At 37.8% G+C, this 20,966-nt stretch overlaps 1 protein-coding gene across 1 annotated transcript; it reads right to left on the bottom strand.

Moving 5' to 3' along the window:
- Nucleotides 1–1,640: 1,640 nt before the first annotated feature.
- LOC116508989 (cytochrome P450 4A25-like) lies at nt 1,641–16,198 on the bottom strand. The gene is made up of 12 exons (XM_032217857.1): nt 16,028–16,198; nt 15,397–15,541; nt 14,327–14,371; nt 12,365–12,492; nt 11,482–11,612; nt 11,213–11,367; nt 10,380–10,486; nt 8,052–8,242; nt 6,181–6,314; nt 3,838–3,902; nt 3,468–3,550; nt 1,641–1,809 (listed from the first exon to the last, which is right to left on the bottom strand). Exons 1-12 carry the CDS (start codon nt 16,196–16,198, stop codon nt 1,641–1,643), a joined length of 1,524 nt encoding a protein of 507 aa, XP_032073748.1.
- Nucleotides 16,199–20,966: the final 4,768 nt, after the last annotated feature.

Here is a 20,966-nt window from a genome sequence, read left to right as displayed (position 1 = left end):
GGCCACATCCACTCCAGTTCCACAAAGGGGAAAACATTGCGAAACATCACATGACAGCAACATGACACCATGAGTTTGATACCTGTGCTAAATATGTTGTGGTGCAAGAGAAGACACATGGAACCTTTCTTTGTTGTGGGATGGGGAGATGGTTAAAAATTATATCTATGAATTCCTATTCTTCACAGATGGTTAGTATAGTTGCTTAAACCAAGGCAAGCTGGAAGTGTTGATCAGCAATAAGGTTATGTACATGGCTTCGCAGTCATTTTACATCCCTCCTTTCCTGTACACTTTCTTATAAAAGAAATGATGTGCTATCTATCAAAAGTCACATTTGTAGGAATGAGGCTTCTGGACAAAATCCTAAAATTAGATTGGTCATCCCAGTCCCAGAAGCCACCAGCCTTTATCAGATTTTATCTTCTAAGGTGTACCTTGCTTGCATTCCTCTCCCCAAATGCCATTATTTAAGGGACAGAAAAAGGCACAATCAATTAAACAAGTTTTCAAGGAGATTTAATACAAGATTTAGAGAAAAATATATCTTGAAAACAGTGACAAGACCTTCCAGCCCTGGGTTATTAGTGTGCTCATTAAAATGGAGTCTCTGTTTTTTTTTCTTCCCAAGTTTTCTGCTGTTGCAAAGATAAGCCATTAATATATTCCCCCATCTGTTTATTGTGTATGTCTAGAGATCCTCTAGTTTCTTTCTCTTTACAATCGCTCCTATTCCAGTTGTGTTCGGCATTGTTCTGTCACAACTCAGATGAATTAAAGTGCAGTTAAAATTATTCAGTGCATGCGCAGAACTGAAAAACAAGATGGTGGTGCATACAATGCCACCTGGGGAACCAGTTCAGGGGCGTTGGCAGGCCCGGGTTGCTGCCAGTTCCAGCGACTCAGGCCGCCAAACCACTACCGGTTCGGCCGAACCAGGCCGAACCAGCAGGAACCCACCACTGAAGCAGATGTTATCAGAATCCCACCTCTGGCTCTTTAGAGAGCAATAGCAGACAAGAGACTGGGGGAGTGGAGGGAGGGACTTTTATATCAGCATACAACTCAGTAAGAGCCTCTCTGATCCCATTCACTATAGTACGTACTTGTTATCTAGCTTGGGCATCCAGTTTAATGGGCACTGAAGCATAAAAGATTGTATACATCTGGCAGCTGCCCTATATTATGTACTGTCATGTGTACATGGAGCAGCAACGGACGGAAGAAGTGCAATCATCTGAAGGTACGGGGGAATCACAGGCATGGAACAATTTGAGATTAAAGGCTTGGATTCTACAATTAAGCTACTGTTAGACAATTGTTGTATGAAATATTAAGGTATAAGTTGTTAGCAGAGTTTTCCAGTCAACATTTTACATTTTGAGATAGGGCAACACATGACTCCATGACAAATAGGTTATGGTGCATTCCTTTGACAATAGTGAAGGCTGAGTTTTTAAGCATTTACAAGGAATTAAAGTTAAAAATGAGAATAGTTTTGGGCGAAGTGGAGAGATATATTACGATTAAAAAAGCTGGTGTATGCACCATGCTTCTGGTGACTTTGCATAGTCTGTTAATGCCCCATCTTTGTCTTACAGCCTCTTGGCAATAATAATTCTTGCAATAATTTTTCAGGATCAGTCGAGTTTCTTTAAAATCAGGTGTATTCCATTTTCAGATCTGAGGACAACCTGGGGGACTGGAATTGGAGTTTTTTCTGGGTCGGGTATTAGTTCAAAGCGAAGCAGTGTCAGAGCAAGTGCTATTTTTAATTCATTCATGGCAAACTGCTGTCCAATGCAATTCCTAACAAGAAAAAGGAGAGAAAAAAACCCTTTGTGTTATACTCAAAATAAAAGGAGGCTGGTTGACATTCAGAACAAGTTAGGGTGGGTTTTCCTACTCAGTTATGTACCAGTTAGTAAGCATGCAAATTAAATATAGAGTGTAATGAGAAGTGCAAACATTTACAGATATCTTAAAAACTGAACAGGTGAGGACAATGTATTGATTCAATTAAAACAAGGTGTGAATGTATGAAATATTTCTCTTCAGTGCAAGCATTTATTCTACAGGGGCCTCATTTAACTGAAATCACTAAGCAGGAAAGCACCATAGGAAATTATAATCAGCAAGTGAATATCATATTTGAATTATGCCCAGTTTTCAACCATTGGCTGAAATTTTCTATCTGGAAAGGCTTCTAAATACAGTGCAAAATACACAACAGCAGGTACAAGGTCTGTCCTTCTAACTAGGAAAACATTTTCACACTTAATTAAAAAAAAACCAGCCGCGTCAATTGTATAGTTTTGAGGGATGTGTCAGCACTTCTCCATTGAATAATTAGGAAAGAAAACCATGAGACTCCATTGACAGAAATCAAGTGTACTTTTACTAATTATAAATGATTAGAAGCGTAGCAAAGCGAAAGACTGATTATTTAGGCCCGAAAGCGATTGATATATAGAATAACCCATTCCCCACCCCTTGGCATCCCAGTTACAGTCCAATCATAATTCTCCCAAGTGTCAGGTGTGAGATAACTTCGAAAGGCATCACCCAGATGGAATGTCGGTGCCGTTGGCCTTGGCGGGAAACCTCCTCCGCATGCGCAGCAAGAGAGGCAGCAAACTCCAGGATCCTCCTCCAGCACAATTAGTATTCCCTTCTCAAATACCATGCCCCCCTCCCCCGTTTCAATGGCAGCCGAAGCAGCAGCAAAGCAGAGGCTGACAGGATGATTATTTTGCTCCTTTAACATATCTGTTTGTCATTCTTAGCTGTAAAAACATTTCATAAGACTCTAAAAAGACAGCAAATAACAATGCTTGGGATAGGCATAGAACAGCATTTCTCGCCCTTTGCAACTTGTGTGGACTTAACTCTTCAGAATTTGCATCCAGTTGTCCAAATAAGTTGCCAAGGAAGAGAAACACTGATAGAAATATTCATTTTTAAACCAATCAGGGGTGGGTTTCTGCTAGTTCTAACCTCTTCTAAAGAAGAGGTTCCACAAATCTACAGTGCCGTTTAGAACCGATTCCAGCTCCCTCCCCCGTCTGTCCGCACATCATCAAGATGAAGAGCAAGAGGAGGAATTCTGGGACTTGAAGTCCACAAGTCTTAAAGCTGTCAAGTTTGAACACCCCTGGGGGTTTTTTCTAAAGGGTTAGGAGTGCAAAGGTCTTGTAACTTGACAGCTTTAAGACTTGCGTGCTTCAAATGCCAGAGTTTCTGAGCCAACATTTTGGTTGCTAAGCAACAGCATTGTTAAGTGAGTTTCACCACATTTTACAAGTTGGCCACGCCCACCCAGTCACACGACTGCCAAGCCACTCCCACCCAGTCACATGGCCGGCAAGCCACTCCCACAAAGCAGGCCACACCTACAGAAGAGGTTCTAAAATAATTTGAAACCCACCACTGAAACCAATAGTCTAAAAAATAGATTGTAGACTCACCTTGATCCAGCTGCAAAAGGAATAAAGGCATGAGAATGTCTTTTAGAGGTGTTCTCTGATGAAAACCTCATAGGATCAAACTCCTGGAATAAACAAACCAATGAAAATTGGAGAGAGAAAAAAGTGAATCTGCTATGCTTACAACCCTTTTTCTCATTACAGTACTTGTGCTATTACAAAGCTATTGAAGCATCTCAGAATCACTTTATGCTTTGCTCTGAAAATATAGTGAGTCAATAAAATTGATAAATGGGGATTATCTCTACTACAGAGAATCTGTGTACTTATAAAAGTCTCGATTAAGTGTGACAAATTTTATTTATTTATAACCCTTTATTATTGTCATCATTTCATAAAAAAAACTACTTACCAAAGGATCTGGCCAAATGCTGGAGTTTTTATGAAGAGAATAAATGTCAACTGCAACTACAATATCTGTAAAATAAAGAACCAGAGAAGACACCAATTAAAACATTCTCAGTGGTTGAAACAAGATCAAAAGACAGGATGAGAAGAATTCTGCAGCCAGTTCCACCCAGCCAGAAAGGTTTGGCATTTACATTTTTCAAGCAAAATGTTCCTAGGCAAATTGCTCAAATTTTTATTAATTTATTACCTGTTCAATGGATTTGTCTTGTGTTATGGTAGATAGGTAATCCTACATATAGAAGTATAAATATCTATACCAGTGATGGCGAACCTTTTTTGGCTTGCATGCCATAAGGGGAGAGCGCAGGAGGGTCGTACGCTGGTGTGCCCCACCCATAGTGCAACGCACAATCCCCCCCAGTGCACATGCACTTCAGGGACCTTCAGGAGGCTTCCCTGAAGCCTCCGGAGGGCAAAAAATGACCCTATGAGAAAGCCAGAAGTCACTTCTGGTTTGCTCGTAGGATCAGTTTAAGCCCTCCGGAAGCTTCAGGGACCTTCAGGAGACTTCCCTGAAGCCTCCCGAGGAGTTTGCTCGTAGGGCTGTTTTTAGTCCTCCGGAGGCTTCAGGGAACAATATAGATGTGGTTTGCCACAGTTTTGTTCTAGGATATTTTGTCAAGTTAAACTGTAGCCCCAAATTTCCTAATAATCTCTTATCCAAGAACTCTCATCCAAGATTTTACTTTGCTTAGGCCTTGGCAGTTTGCTTTGCAAGCTTCCAATTAATTATTATCTACCGTGTTTTCTAGAAAATAAGACACTTTTCTTTTGCTCTCCAAAATAAGCACTTGGCCTTATTTTTGGGGAGGTCTTATTATTTTTGAGGTCCAGGAGGTGGCAAGTGTGGTCACCTTGTGGCTGCTGCTGTGTTGCAATATTTTTGGGGGGGATGGCTTACTTTTAGGGGAGGGCTTATTTTAGTGCATGCGCTCAAAAGCCTGATTGGTCTTATTATCCAGGGAGGTCTTATTTTTGGGAAAACAGGGTAATGCCTAAAAATTGGCTTCTTGGAACAAAGATGTCAGAGAACTTCAATTAATTCAGAATGGTTGAAATTAGTGTTTTTAATAATTTTGTTAAAATGGCAATTGCTTATTCTAACTAGAATAAGTTAGATGTACTATCAGTATAGTTTTATAGACATAATGTAATATTTAATTTATATAATTTCAGAACTCTTGGTCTAATTTTGGACTATTTTGAAGAGGTTTAAATAGGCAAAGAATATTAGCCAATCAGAATAGAGTTGGATGGGACCTTTGAGGTCTTCTAGTCCAACCCCTGGCTCAAGCAGGAGACCCTATACCCTTTCAGACAAGTGATTGTCTAGACTCTTCTTAAAAGCCTCCAGTGATGAAGCACCCACAGCTTCTGACAGCAAGCTGTTCCACTGGTTAATTGTTCTCACTCTTAGGAAGTTTCTCTTTAATTCCAGGTTGTTTCTCTCCTCCAGTTCCATTGTTTCCATAGTTTCCTGTCCTGCCCTCAGGTTCTTTAAAAAATAAGTTGACCCTCTCCATTTTGTGGCAGCCTTTCAAATACTGGAATACTGCTTTCATATCTTCCTCCCCGCCAGTCCTTCTTTTTTCTCTAGACTAGCCAAACCCAAATCCTGCAACCATTCTTCATATGTTTTTGTCTCCAGGCCTTTAATCATCTTAGTTGCTTTTCTCTGCACTTTTTCCAAAGTTTACATTCAAGCAAATTCTAAATAGTAACTATCATGGGCTGATTTGCATTTTACTACAGTATACCAGAGATGGTATTCAGCCAGTTCTGACAGGTTCTGGAGAACTGGTAGCGGAAATTTTAAGTAGATCGGAGAACCGGCAAATAGGCTGGTCCCGCCCCTACTGCTTCCCAGCCTCTCAGCCGATCTTCTTTTGTTGCCCTGAACAGGAGAACAGAGCTGGAAAGCAGGTTAGTGGCGTGGGGAGGGAATGGGGATTTTGTAGTAACCTTCCCCTGCCACACCCATAAAGCCACACCATGCCCACAAAGCCATATACACAGAACCGGCAGTAAAAAAAATTGAATCCCATCACTGCAATATACAGTATGAATGAATTAAAATTTCTTAACTATGTCTCCTAGAAGGCAAAGGGGGAAGATTGGAAGGGAAGATTTCAAATCAGAGTGTGTCGAACATTTTATCATTATTACTGTGATTTTGCCCTTTTCCAACTGTATTTATATTGAAAGCTTAGACATCATCCAACATTGAACAGCACATAATGGAATGAAACATTAAAAACATTTTTTAAATAAAAAAATTGCAAACCTTCAGGCAAAGTGCGTCCATCAAAGAAAGTAATAGGTTTGCTGAGCTTTCGGGACACCACTGGAACTGGAGGGTATACACGGAGACTCTCTTTTATGCACATTGTGGTATAGGTCATCTTACCAAGATCATCCCTGAAAGTTATAAAGAAAAATCAATTAACCTTTTTATTAGTAAAATGCTAGGTGCCAAAGAAGGGAGCTTTGGAATCAGCTGGAACTCAATCAAGCAAATTTATTATTTACTTACACTTAACATTGGCCCCAATATCTCATGGTATCACCTTTTTAATTCCACCTGTGACATTGCCTTCATCTCATCCCAAGGGCATGAATGAGACAAGTTTAACTTATTCTTAACTGCAATGATATAAAGTAGTATTCCTCCTTCTCTCCCACCACTGCCATTCTACACCATCCAAGGGAAGTTTCGATGTGCACCAAAGGTACTAGGTTTTGTCTTTTGGTAGGTAACTGCAAGGAGTGGAAGTAAGAATTCACAATGGAACATATGCTAGTTTTGTGGCTGCTCAGGAAATAGTCAGGCATGGGAAGAGTTTTGTGACTCCCGGTGTTTTCTTTTCTGTGGGAAATGGGTCCAAATGGCTCTTTGAGGGTTTAAAATTGCTGACCCCTGGGTTAGAGTCTTGGTAGTTCCTGCTATCATCATCTATCTTCCCAGAGCATCTAGCCTGACCCTGTGGGAGAAAGCAAAGGCTTACACAACCCAACCTGCCTTTCTGAAAACTAAAAGGTCAAACTAATTTCTATAATGCCACTTCTTAGAAGAGTAACAAAAGTTATAAAGAAGAATAGCATAAACAGTCAGTCCTTCCTTGGGAGAATGGGAAATGGACCAGTCTCACTGCAGAAAGTAAGGAAGACGACCTTGATGGAAGTATACAAACCTTGTTGCCCAGAGAAAAAGGGCTGAAGTAAGTGCAGGATGTCCAGATAATATTTAAAAGTGGATCAGACACCCACCTAATTCACTGAACTATAAGGAGGAAGAAAAGGTACAATGCAATCTTTAAACTTCTGAATATTTTAAATTTAAAATTGCTAATTTTAATATGTTTGCCTGAAACATATTCTCATTGAATCATAATCACCTAATTATGACTGTGTTATGTTTTGTGTTCAGGTATCATATTGTATACAATTGTTTTCATCTTTTCTACATATCTTATAACACTCTAAATAAATGATTTGGTGTATAAAATCAGTATGCAAATTGAGCTGCTACCTAGCATTTAAGATAGTACTATGTGTAGCAAGCCTTTTATTCTCTTGCAAGAATAATAGTCTGAACTCTAAGATACTAATGGTCTATTTTTTATTGGAAAAAAATAGAATTGGGAGCTTTAATTGAGGATGAACAAGTAGATGGGCAATTTTCCTCCCTACGACCTCCACCTCCAGCTGTTCTTTCCTCAGTAGGTTTAAAGAAATAGGGTGCAAAAGAAGTTTTGCAGTAGACAGACAGCAAGATGTAGCAGTATCCTTCCTAATCCTAAACTCGCACAATGGAATGGAAATAATAATGTCTATTGCAGCACATTGCCATAGATAATGATCACACTGACTGACAGTGATACTACAGTATAGGTAATCCTGTGGGTCTAAACATAACATAAAGAACCATGTTGGTGGTTGTCCTTCCCTCTGCTTCCTCTTGATTCAAAAAGACAGAATATGGTGATATCAGAGAAAGGATTAAACATCCCATCTAACCAATTCATTCTCCTGGCAGCTTCCAAGTGTTCTGATTTTTGTTTGCTTAAAAATGCTTTCTAAATGGATATCGTGTAGTGTTATGCTTAAATCAAGTCACCAATGAAAAAAATCTAAAGCAAACAATACTGTATTCACCACTGGATGTCTTCCCGATCCCCCAAGATTTCCTTGACTTCTTCTCTGCATTTCTGCTGATGTTCTGGGTGCTTAGCCATTATATACAGTAGCCAAGAGATGCCAGTGGCTGTTGTATCATGGCCTGCAAACATGAAAGTGTCCACTTCAGCATGGAGGTCTTCATCAGATAGTCCAGTTCCATCTTCATACTGATAAACAGAGAAGGACAATCAGCAAGGGGCACCTTCAATGAGCATTCATTTAGAGAAAAATAAAATAAAATGAAGTCATCATAAAATCAGACCAAAAACAAAAGTGTTAAAAATGAGTTTTTAATTTATGATATTATTGGACTAGCTGAATACCCATGCTCCACTATGAAACTATGTAATCAGGCTTGATAAATCAACACTTACAGCTTAAAAATTAATGAGTAGTTACGATTGGCCTCTCCTCTCCCCTTCTCTCCCTCAGGCTGGCTCCACAGAAGCCTCTACTATCCCCTTCTCTCCCTCAGGCTTGCCTACAGACACCTCTCCTCTCCTACTCCTTCTCTCCCTCAGGCTCTTCTCCAAGCTCCCAGGCCGCACACACTGGCCACATCCATGTCCAAGTGGCAGTTGGAACAGAGTTATTTTCAGGTTGGGAGGGGGAGTAGAACATCTAACACCTTAACATCAGAGTGTGTTAATAATAATATAAGAAATACTAATGATTTGATAGTCATTTCAAAAAATCTTTTCTTACCAAGCACCTAGAAGCCAAGAGGAACATACGTGCCAAATTTCAAGTTTGTAGGCTTTATGGTTCTGGAGATTTCGTGATGATGCATGAGTGTATTTCGCTTTTACATATATAGATTCAGATACACTGATATTATTGGGATTTATTATTCTATGGTTTGAACAAAGACAAATAGGGCTCTTCCTTTTGGTTCAGTTAATGTATATTGCTTTAGTCTTTGAAGTGTCAAAAAGCATCCTGACATAAACAGCTATCTTTATTTTACTTTCTTCTCCTGTCTTATCGAAATAATACTACAAATACATCTGATTCATTCAGTGCTACTTTTGCAAGGAACTGTGAGATTTCACCCCCCCCCCCCATCTATCTTCATTTCTGCAATTGTAAATGACAATAGGGTCTTTTTTTTAAAAAATTGTATACCTCAGAGACTCTTTATCCCACCCTGACCAATAAAATGCCATAAAATAGATCGCGTCTCAGCCAAAATGTTGGTAGAAGGAAAACCTTTTTCTCTGCAATTGGTTGGGAATGAAACCACGGCAACAGTCACATGGGCATGTCCTTCAAAAATGATAAGCTGATTTCCTGATAAGATGGGCAGGACATGACCATTTGCCTTTTATCAGAGGTGGGTTCCTACCAGTTTGGACCGGTTTGACCGAGTAGGTAGTAACTCAGCCTGCCACGCCCTTGAACCAGTTCTATCGGTGGCACCACCATCTTGATTTTTAGTTCTGCGCATGCAGAGAACAATCTTCATTGGAAAAAAATATTTTTTTTCCTTTTCTAATGTGCGCATGCACAGACCTTTTTATGTACAAATGTACATGTGCACAAAGCGTACATTTGGCATGCACGTGAGGAAAGGGAGTGCATGTGCATGCAAAAAATTTTGCACACCAAACCAGCAGTAATGCCGGTAGCAACCCACCCCTGCCTTTAACCCTGGTTAGCAAATTTCCCAGTGTTGCCTCGCTAAAGAAAATGAGAATTGTTTCTGTTTTCCCATTGCATCTGCATGGGAAAGTGATATAAAAGGGAAAACAGGGAAGCTTTCCTATTATAGCCTTGAACATTTTGTCCAATAATAGAAACAAAAAAACAGAATTACCATATAGACTTTGCTCCTCTTAGGTGCTGCAATAACAGATCTGATGAAATTTCCCCTCTCTGCAACTTTTAAGGAGAATATTGACTCCTTGACCTGGCAGCCTCATTTGTTCCACAATTTATTTGTGCAAATGCTTTGAGTCAGCAACCATTTGATAGAGAAAATTCCTATCTCTAGTATAAAAATTGCAAGCTTTTTAAAATATAGGTTGCTTTAACTGTATTTTTCTCTGGCACTGTTGACTTTCTCATCTGTTTTTTTTTTTTTACAGACATTGCAAATAAGTCAGTAACAAAGATTCAAATTAATTGGGCTGTTTATTATAATACCTATTCCGATTTACCAGTTTTTCATTAGCACATCAATTTTATGTCCAGGTTGTTCTACTTAACAATTGTAACAAAACAATATTTCATTTTGTGTTTTAATAACTTTCATAACAGTGTGAGACAAGAGGCTGTTAAAAAAAATTTCCTCTAGTTTCTTACTTTGGCACAAAGAAGAATGTCCAAAAAATCCAAATGTCGCTTCTTTTGCATCTTTTCAAGCTCTCTTTCATTATGCAGTGATTTCTTTCTCTCTTCAATTACTTTTTCTATGAAGTTAATACAAGAGGAGTTAATGCCAAGAATGAGAAATTCACTGTGCTTGCCTTGTTTTATCATGTTGGAAAAAAGAGCTCTGAGAGATTAATTTGATTCCTTTTATTATAAAAAAAATTGCAATATGCAAGCTAAGAACTATTCATAATCAAATAAGTATACACCAAAATCCCTTATTAGGCTCCAAGTAAATTCAACAGTGTCTTTCTGATGCTATTCAATTTTGAGTAGTGATGAATAAAAGTCATTGTGTGTTGGCAGATCAAGGATTTCACTGACATATCTCAAGGCCATAATGATGCTTATTCCCATAATTAGAAGAATCAGAAAACATTGCTCATATTATAATAAGCCTTATTGAAGTCTATGGAACTTCAAGATGACATGTGAAGGATAAGGCTATGAACTAAGTGAAAAATTAATATATGCTGTTTTAAGCATCATACCATAATCTATACAGGTCATTAACTTTTGAGTGAAGATTGAACTATTTTGCTGCCAAATAAAAAAATGTTTTGAAAACATTTCTACTTGTCATATAATAGCTCTTATATAATGGCATTAGTTTCCCTCCAAGTGGTTTCAACATGTTTGCTTTCAATTAGTGAAACAGTCCACCAAAGATGACCTTAGGCTACAGCCACTCTTCCTCCGTCTTCATATAACCTGGGAGCTCATAGTAATTTTAATTTAATTTTACCAAAGAACACGAGAGTTACCTGTATGCTGGTGTGCCAATTTACAAGCCTGTTTAAAACGCTGTCCTGATGAGGTACATGAATATAGGAAATCACTCCGAAGTATAGTAGAGGTAATTCTCCGAAACAACAGGAAAGTTAAGTCTGACACAGCTTGGACATAATAATCCAGGTCTCTAATGGAAGGGAAAAAAGCATTTTGTTTACAAAAAAAAAAACGTGCTACACAAATATGAGCAACGTTCTCCAATACTCATATTATTAGAATGTACTATTATAAAAGTTTTAACCTGTTAGTTTGGCAATTGCTCTTATGACTGAATGCACATTTCATGATGCTGTCAAGAGTCATTAAACTAATATGGTCAAACATCTCCAAAGACTTCATGGGCTCCTTTGCAATCAGTTTCTCCCATTTATCCTAGTGGGGAAAATAGAACTGTATCAGCTGTTTATCGAATTCCCATGCCATATGCCATTTTGGTGAACTGCTGTACCATTGAGTTCAGCTCAGCTTCAGACACAGCTATGTCCATATTATTTACTTAGCAACAACATGGAAAAGATTTCCCATTCTCGTTTTCTGGAATTGTTCTGGACTAGTTTATAAGTAGTTGTTGACTTACAACTACAATTGAGCCCAAAATTTATGTTGCTAAGCGAGACAGTGCTTTCATGAGTTTTGCCCTATTTTAAGATCTTTCTTGCACAGTTGTTAAGTAAATGACTGCAGGTGTTAGTAACATGGCTAGTAAGTGAATCTGGCCTCCCCGTTGACTTTGCTTGGCATAAGGTCACAAAAGATGATCATAAGACCCCAGGATGCTGCAACCAACATAAATATAAGTCAGTTGCCAAGCATCTGGATTTTGATTACATGCTGCAGTGGTCATAAGTGTGAAAACTGTCATAAGTCACTTTTTTCAGTGCTGTTGTAACTTTGAATGGTCTCTAAATGAAATGTAAGGACTACCTGTATTTTACAGTCCTAGAAATTCTGATGGTTGCCTATCCAAGAGCTAGCTAAGAATGGTCCTGCTCAGTTTACAATGAAATGAAATGTTTGAAATGTTTATTCCATTTGTATGCCGCCCTATTCCCGAGAGACTCAGGGCGGCAATGGTCCCATTTGCATCTGCTTGTATAACCTCGGAGAAAAAAGACTTTCCTTACCAGCATAATTTTGGTGGAATCTGCCACTAATGCCACATAGGGCTTCAAAATATTATAGTGAAAAGCTGGTGTTAACAACCGTCTGTGCTGATGCCATTTTGTGCCACCTAAGACAAGCAGTCCTTTTCCTAGAGGTACAAAAAGAAAAAGATAAATTACATTGAATGAAGTGGTAGTGGTGGTGGTGGTGATAATTATGATGATATTATTCCATCTGCTCTGACTGAGCTAAGAGATTGTTTGCACTCAGAATTTGATAGGCAATTAATCTCATGCTGGAGACATTTGAAAGTGCTAAGACAGAGTCAATGCACCTGCAGTGTCCAGGCCCATCTTTCAAAATCCCATAAAATAAAACTCATCAGAAATGACAGCAGGGTTTTAAAAATGGGTCCGGACCAACCAGAATTGCTTCTTTTGATATTCATTTGACACAGTGATGGTCATATTTCAAGCACAGAGCTCAAGGACTGTTGCATATCATTTCAAGTTGTCTTAGAATTCCTGAAAGGAATATTATTTCTTTATCTCTCTTTTGCTTATTCAACTGAAACATAGGTAAACTTTACCTTTTCTTCTCTTTGTAGCTTTTCATCCATTCTTTGAATGTTAGGGGAATCAGATATTGAAGCTTTTGAATTGAAGAAATTGCTTTTATTCATGCAGTATGAGCTTTTTTATTTCTATGTAGCAGATTATATAAGAATACTTACTCCATGGAAAATTGCATAGGAATACAAATGGATAGTTGGTTTAAAATTTATCTGAGTTGGCTTTCATCCACAGCACTTCATGCTAATTAAAGAGGAAAGTTATTTTTTAAATTATCCCTTCTTCATCCATATATATAAATATGAGGCAGCAGCTGCCAAAAAGCCAACACAGTCCTAGGCTGCATTAACAGAGGAATAGAATCAAGATCACATGAAGTGTTAAATACCCATTTATAATGCCTTGGTAAGGCCACACTTGGAATATGAAGCCAATTTTAGTTGCCATGATATAAAAAAGATGTTGAGACTCTCGACAGAGTGTAGAAAAGAGCAGGAAAGATAATTAGGGGACTGGAGCTAAAACATATGAAGAACGATTGCAGGAATTGGTATGTCTAGTTTAATGAAAAGAAGAATTAGGGATGACATGATGGCAGTGTTCCAATATCTCAGAGCTGTCGCAAAGAAGAGGAGGTCAACCTATTCTTCAAAACATCTGAAGGCAATGGATGGAAACTAATCAAGGAGCGAACCAAGCTAGAACTAAGTCAAAATTTCCTGACAATTGGAACAATTAATCAGTGGAAGGATTTGTTTCCAGAAGTCGTGGATTCTCCAACCCTGGAGATTTTTTAAGAAGAGATTGGACAACCACTTGTCTGAAATGGCACTCCAATGGGGCTTGGACTAGAAGACCTCTAAGGTCCCTTCCAACTCTGTTATTCTGTTATTCTATACTCTGTTGTTTTTCTTCCTGGCGTTGTCCCACTTGCAGGGTGAGCTTGTTTTGTATTGTTATAACAACTGCAATTCGTATAACAAAGCTATCATTACATAGTAGGACAAACTGTTTGAAGTATCTGATACTGATTTGGGCTGAGAAGGTATTACTTTATTGGTTCTAGTCCTCCATTAGGCACAGAAGCCATTGGATGACCTTCCTTAATACATCATTTCATTCATTAAAGTGTAGATGTGATGATCAGACTGTTTGATCAAATTGAAATTCTTGTAAATTAAATCAAGCCTCCGCAACTTGATAACTTTCGGGTGTGGTTCTGAATATAGTTCCAGATTTTGGTCCCATTATATACAACCAATCTGCAGAAGACCGGAGAAGATCAAATTAACATTGAAAAGCTACACTAAAACAAGCAACATAATAACATTTAAATTATCAATTGAACTGTTTTTTAAAAAAGGGGAAATAGAAAAAATACTTATAACTGATTTTAATTTTTACACATACCGATCCAAGGAATCAAAGGTGCATAGATGAATTCAGGCTTTGGATCTAGAAAATTCAAAGAAGAACAGAACAAAGTTATAACACAATTCTAAATATATACTGAAATAATTAATGTATTTGGCATAGAGAAAGTCCACATTGGAAGTTTACTGCATCTTTCTTTCATTAAACAAATATGAGAGAAACAGTAATTCTAACATGTAAGATACAGTATGTATGTATGTATGTATGTATGCATGTATGTACGTACGTACGTACATACCTGTGGTGGGTTCCGGATCCTGTTGCAATTGGTACGGTGCAACGGGGCCCAGCGTCCGCCACATGAATGCGCACAGCACACGTGCATTTGCGTGCAGCGTGTGCATGCGTCCTTACTCCTACGATGCTCCGTGATGCCTCCATGACACCTCCGCAATGCTCCAGCTGCTCGGTGGAGCGTCACGCAGGCGCCTTACACTCTGTGCACATGCACGGAAGCACCGAAGAGCTAAAATACCAGTAAGGAACTGGGCAGGCAGGTGGCCCTCCAGAGCACCGTACCGGAACAGTATCTGGTGCTCCCGGCAGGCACCGGTACGCCCGTACAGGGGCGTAGAGGTTGTATCTCACTACTGATACATACATACACATACACATACACATTAACCATTGGATCACAACAAAAGAAAAATGATACAAATGTACAGTACAACTTTATACATGTTTGCAAGGAAGAGTTTAGCGAAGTTTAATGGAAATCATTCAGTTTTGATAACACTATTTTCTACTCTTCTGAAGTTGGTCTTTTAAGCTGCAGTAGAGAAGAGAATACTTTAATGATTACGAGGTTTAAAAGAGTTCTTAACTAAGTGTATAAAGTGATGGCCAAATATATACAGGAAGGTAACTCACTTTTGTCTTTTTTAGCATCATCTTATATTACTATCAATATAAACTTTATAGAAGAAGCTGAAAGGTACTGAAGCTCTGATAGAATCCAACAGAGCCTGGATACTATTCTCTAGTAAATCTCTCTATATGCATAACTGCATGGGAAATAGTCATTGTTCTAACTGGCATGGATTTACCTCCTCTGGCAAACAAAGTTTTAACATATTCTGGGTGAGTGACAATTACAGAAGAAAAAAATATCCCGAACCATCTTGGAAAAGCATAAGAATATTGTTCAGACCACTCCAACATATACTTTAGTTCTTCTTTCTGACTAGGTATCTGGAAAGAAAGAAAAAGAAAGAAAGAAAGAAAGAAAATAAATCATGTTTACAGTATAGTTGCAAAGCTGTGTGTTTAAACCCTCACACTCATCAGAGTCAGAATATTCATCCACTTCATTCAGCCTGAGTAATGCAAACAAAGTTAAGAATGGGTAAGGCATTCATAATATAATGCACACTTAAGAAAATATAGTATATTCTCTGAATTAGAGAGATGAGCAATTAGATAAATTTGATATAAATAAATAAAATAGATAAATAACTTAACCGCATCTTAGATTACTTTGTGCAACATGGGCACCAGAATGAAGTTATTCATCTGATAATAACGGAACCAGAATCAATGATTTAAGAATATTCAATATTATTTAAGGCACAGTTACAATATTTAAATAATTTCAAGATACACTAGCAATTAATCACGTCAGAAATTCCCTGTGTTCTTCTGCCCCATCACCTCACCATATATTTTGCTGCTTCTTACCTGATAGATGTTGCCATATAGCCAGTGAGTTGGAGGGCCTGGGAAATTCTTATAAGCCTTAAGCTGCTTTTGTCTCTTGTAAAACAGTTGGATGATTTTAATCAGGACATAAACAAGACAAAATGCAGAACAAATAAATGTGAGCTGGTGGAAACCTGATGTTTTCTCCATCATGCTCACACAAGGCTGAAGCCTCTGCAATGGTGTTATGGTATTTTACTGGCTGGGTTTAATAAGAGGATGAATGTCATCACCAATAAGCTGCAAAATGGGTGTTCCTCAAGTGAGTCTTTTGTTGTACTTGGACCACTTCCACATAAACTTTCTCAACCATCAATCACTTGCTTGGGAGTGAACTCCAGGTAAAGCTTTCAAACAACTTATAATCTCATCTAACCTTTGCCTTAGAAGTGGTTATGAGTAAAATAGCAGATGTCAACAGATTTCTCCTTCTTTCATCAGTAAACTCAAATGACATTTCGTGAGATGAATCACACCCTTGGACAGAGTGTCCAACCGTGCCAACTTAAGATTTGAGGACTTCACCTCCCAAAATTCTGCAGCCAGCATAGCTATCTGAGGAATTCTGGGAGTTGAAGTCCACAAGTCTTAAAGTTGCCAAGGTCAGACACTCCTAATCTTGGAGATCACAGATATGGCTTTATCTTAGCATGAGTTAAATTGTTTGATGGAAATTTTCTGTAATTGCTTGGAAAAATTTTATTTGAACTCTGGTTTTTCCCCCTGAGATTTAAATGTGAGCTTAGTATCTAGTAGGAAGCAGAGGTGGGTTGCTGCGGGTACAGAAGCTGAGAGCGTAGCTCTATACCTGTTTTTATGGCAAATGGCAAAGTGGTAGGGAAGTGTTTGTGTAAGCAACTGATTTGACCCAAAGCACTGGATCTCTTGACTGCTAATCCATGCTTACCAAAACATGATGAAAACACACATAATGATTAGCAGAAAGCATAATGAGAGAGAGAGAGAGACAGAGAGAGAGTGGCTTTACTACTCTGAACCATTCAGGAAGTTAAAGATGGGTGACAAATAAATTTAATAGATAAATAAAGTTTCCGGAGTTTGAATATGTCTTCCCAACTCTTTTGCATTGGTGTACTGAGGAACAACAATTCTTCACCATGAAGATAATTCAGTGCATTTATAGGGAAAGCCTGTTTTTCTAATTCCCTCCTCCCACAAGTTCTTTGCTAGCAGTGATCAATAAGTGTAAGCCATTTTTGCAAAATTATCGCCTGCTCATCCAAACTTGGACACTATAGAGCAGGTAAGTAAAGACGGAGGATGATCTTTTGTGGAAGTGAAGGGAAAAGTGCCTAAATTCCATTGACGTCTCCAAATTTCATTACAGCATTGAATTGTTAATGTAACAGAAGATGTAGCACATGAAGTAACTGAATATAGATGTGAAATTAAATTTTGATCCAATGTTGAAATTATTAATGAGATGAAATCAATACTAGTTTCTACATGGCATGCTGTTGAAAAATAAATTGCGGCCCTTGGGCTTTCAAAACAAGTGTCATTACATAACTTCATTTTGCAAATGGGCAGGATGCGGAGAATGTCTATGAAGGACTAAAGGTAGTTATTTTTTCCAAATACAGTAATTTTTTCATTAGCCATTTTTAGTTTCTCTGCTTCTCCAAATTTTATGAAGTTGCTAAGTGCCTGGACAAAATTTTAAAAATGGAGCTTCTTTACAGTTCCAAACTATAAACTTCAAAAAAGTGGTATTTAATTGATTATGGCAAATGGTAGAATCTGGGGTTTCTTTTAAACATCCACATCAGTGCAAATATCACTGAACAACACGACAACTGTACTGTAATTACACATTTTCATCAGCCAACTTTAGTCCCCTTGACAGCAACAGAAAAAGTTTCTTTTAAAGCCAAGATTTAAGAATTTAAGAATTAAGCCAAGAGAGGAAGAGTCTTCCTAAAATACTTGGCAAATGGTAGAATCTGGGGTTTCTTTTAAACATCCACATCAGTGCAAATATCACTGAACAACACGACAACTGTACTGTAATTACACATTTTCATCAGCCAACTTTAGTCCCCTTGACAGCAACAGAAAAAGTTTCTTTTAAAGCCAAGATTTAAGAATTTAAGAATTAAGCCAAGAGAGGAAGAGTCTTCCTAAAATACTTAAAAATTACTCACCCGAAGGTGCTTTTTTTCAAAAGGCAACTGAACTTTCTAATTTTGCTTGAAAACATTTAGTTTTTCATTTGATAAGCTTCTTCAGTTCTGACTGAATGGTGGAGAATGGAAGGATCGATGGTGGGTTGCAAATATTTTTATTACCAGTTCAGGCATGCTTCCACATGCACTTGCTCATGTGTGCAACACGTCTGCACATGCACAGAAGTTTCTATTATCCTATTCAGTGAAGAGCCTGAAAATCAGATGAGAAAAGTATGAGCACAATATTGGTTCTGATTGGGCTTTTGACACACCAGCCAAAATAATTGATTGTTATTGCTTTTACTGTTTGCTGCAGGTACAATTAAGATTGGTGACCTAGTTTATACTTTCTCTTACTGAAAACTATCATGAAATCCTTGATTAATTAAAGTCATAATGCACAGCAGGAGTCAATATCTATAGGACCATTTGGTGGCAACCTTGGCAATGAAAAATTGCACCTTAGAATGTAAGAGGGGAAATAATGAATTTATATTAATTGAGGCAATGAAATTAAGAAAAAGGTGATGAAAGAGACATGTAATAGAAACAGGGCATGAATCAGGATAAATGAAATGCTTAGCTAATAGTTCAACATTGAGCAGAGAGCAAGATAAGCATTTGGGAAATTTTCTTGCTAATTTAATGGATTTACCATATGAATAAATCTATATAGAATGTTGTGTAATTATTTGCAATGAATGTTATTATGTTATATGAGTCATTATGCATCTAAAAGTAATGTACTGAAGACCAAAGTAGCTATATTTAACAGGGAAAATTGAATGAATAGTAAATGGATATACATAATATTGAAAACATAAAGCAAGTCATTAATTTTGTGCATCTTATTGGAACATTTACTAAAGACAGGAAAACACAGGGAGAATTTTGAAGATGTGCAAATGCTGATAAAAAGACAGCAGATGTTATGTGGCCTGTTGTAAAGAGTACATGTTCATGGAGTAATCCAAAAATGGCTATGAGTAAACAATATCAAAGTGAAAGTTAGGTAGGTACTGTACTCCTGAATTGAGGAATGTAATGGAACATGATGCTTAAATTGGGGCTATAGTAAAATAAGAAGAAACAATGGGGTAAAAAAAATGGAATGGATCCTGCATAAATATGGATTTAATTTAAAAAATAAGTGAACAATACATCGAAAGTATATTATGATGCTTCAGCATATAGATACACAGATAATATCAAACTATGAAGCAAGCATATGAAGGAATAGAAAATGGGTCAAAAGAAAAGGGAAAAGTGAGAAAGATGCAATTGGATGTAGCCAATGAAACCCAAAAAAGATGTACCATAGGTAAGAAGTTGAAAGTACAAAAAATGGTACATGAATGCGGTGGAACTACTGGTTATAAGCCACTGCTTATGCTTTGTAAGGAATTTGTGTATTTAAGCAACTAGGGAAAAGGTTAACAGAGTTGGTTTGGAAACATAAATGCTCATTAAAAAAATCCAATTAATGAATGAATAATGCCTAAAGGAATGGAAGCTGTCAGCAAAAATAAAATACGTATAAGAAATCTAGACATCTAGAATATCACAAGAGACACATTGATACATGCTTTAGGAACTGGTTCACATGCAGTAGAAATGAAAATGAAGTCTCTTTTGGTTCAAAACAGATGGTGGCTGCTGAAAAAGATGAGAAATAATGAAATGGTCTAGACAGTAATGGCAATGGCATGGTAAAGAATAGTAAGGTAAGGAAAATAAAATGACTGAATTTACAGCTATTCTAACAGTTTGCTGATTCCTGGTGATTCTATCTACCAGTAGAGGATTTTCTGGATCTCTTTGGATGAAATTATAACCACTTTTTTTCTAAGAACCAGAAGATTTTAGGTTTTAGTGAATTGAATGTTTACATGTATACAACGAAATTGGTTTCGTTTCTACTGATGCAGTCCATACAAGAATACAAGACAACATGAATAATATAAAGAATAATCCTTATACAAGTAGTTGGGGGGGGGGGGGGAACCCTAGTCATACATTTCCATATATACGTCATATTCTGTGCAACATGTATATTACTCTGGTGTTTGATCTTATATTATGGTATATACATATTACACACTACACTGGCACCAGTGAAATTTGTTGTATTAATCTGCTTGTGGTGCTATATTGTGTTTAGGAGTCTGACAGTTCATAGGTAGAAGCTGTTTTTAAACCTGTTTGTCCAGCTGGCTATATTTTGGTGTCTTTTGCCCAATGGTAAAAATGAAAAGAGACACTGCCCAGGGTGTGAATCATCCCTAAGTATTTATCTTTCTCTGCCGAAACAGAGAGACCTGGCAGTGGTGTTAGAGGTAAGGTGACCAGACATCCCGATTTCAGCGGGACAGTCAAGATTTCTAACAATTTGTCCCGTGTCCCGGGGCGTTTTTAAAAAGTCCCGATTTTCTGGCTTCATGTTGAAAGACCAGTGGATTTGCTTAAAAATCCTAACCGGGGCAAGACAAAAGACACCCTGTCTAATCCCTCTCTCTGTCTCAGTACTTTAATTGAAGATATTAAAACATTAAAGCAAGAAAACGGACCCCCTCCTGCTCCTTTTACCTCATTTTATAAGAAAAAATGACCAAATACCATAGAGCTCCAGGAAATACTTGGCTAGAGAGGTAGTGAGTGTTCCTTCCTGGATTTTCTGGAGGGGAGGGTCACGGAGGTTGGAGGTCGGCTTGTATGGAAAAAATGGTGGC

The sequence above is a fragment of the Thamnophis elegans genome, chromosome 5, assembly GCF_009769535.1.
Source record: "Thamnophis elegans isolate rThaEle1 chromosome 5, rThaEle1.pri, whole genome shotgun sequence".
NCBI classification, from domain to species: domain Eukaryota; kingdom Metazoa; phylum Chordata; class Lepidosauria; order Squamata; family Colubridae; genus Thamnophis; species Thamnophis elegans.
This window is presented reverse-complemented; position numbering and strand designations above follow the sequence as displayed.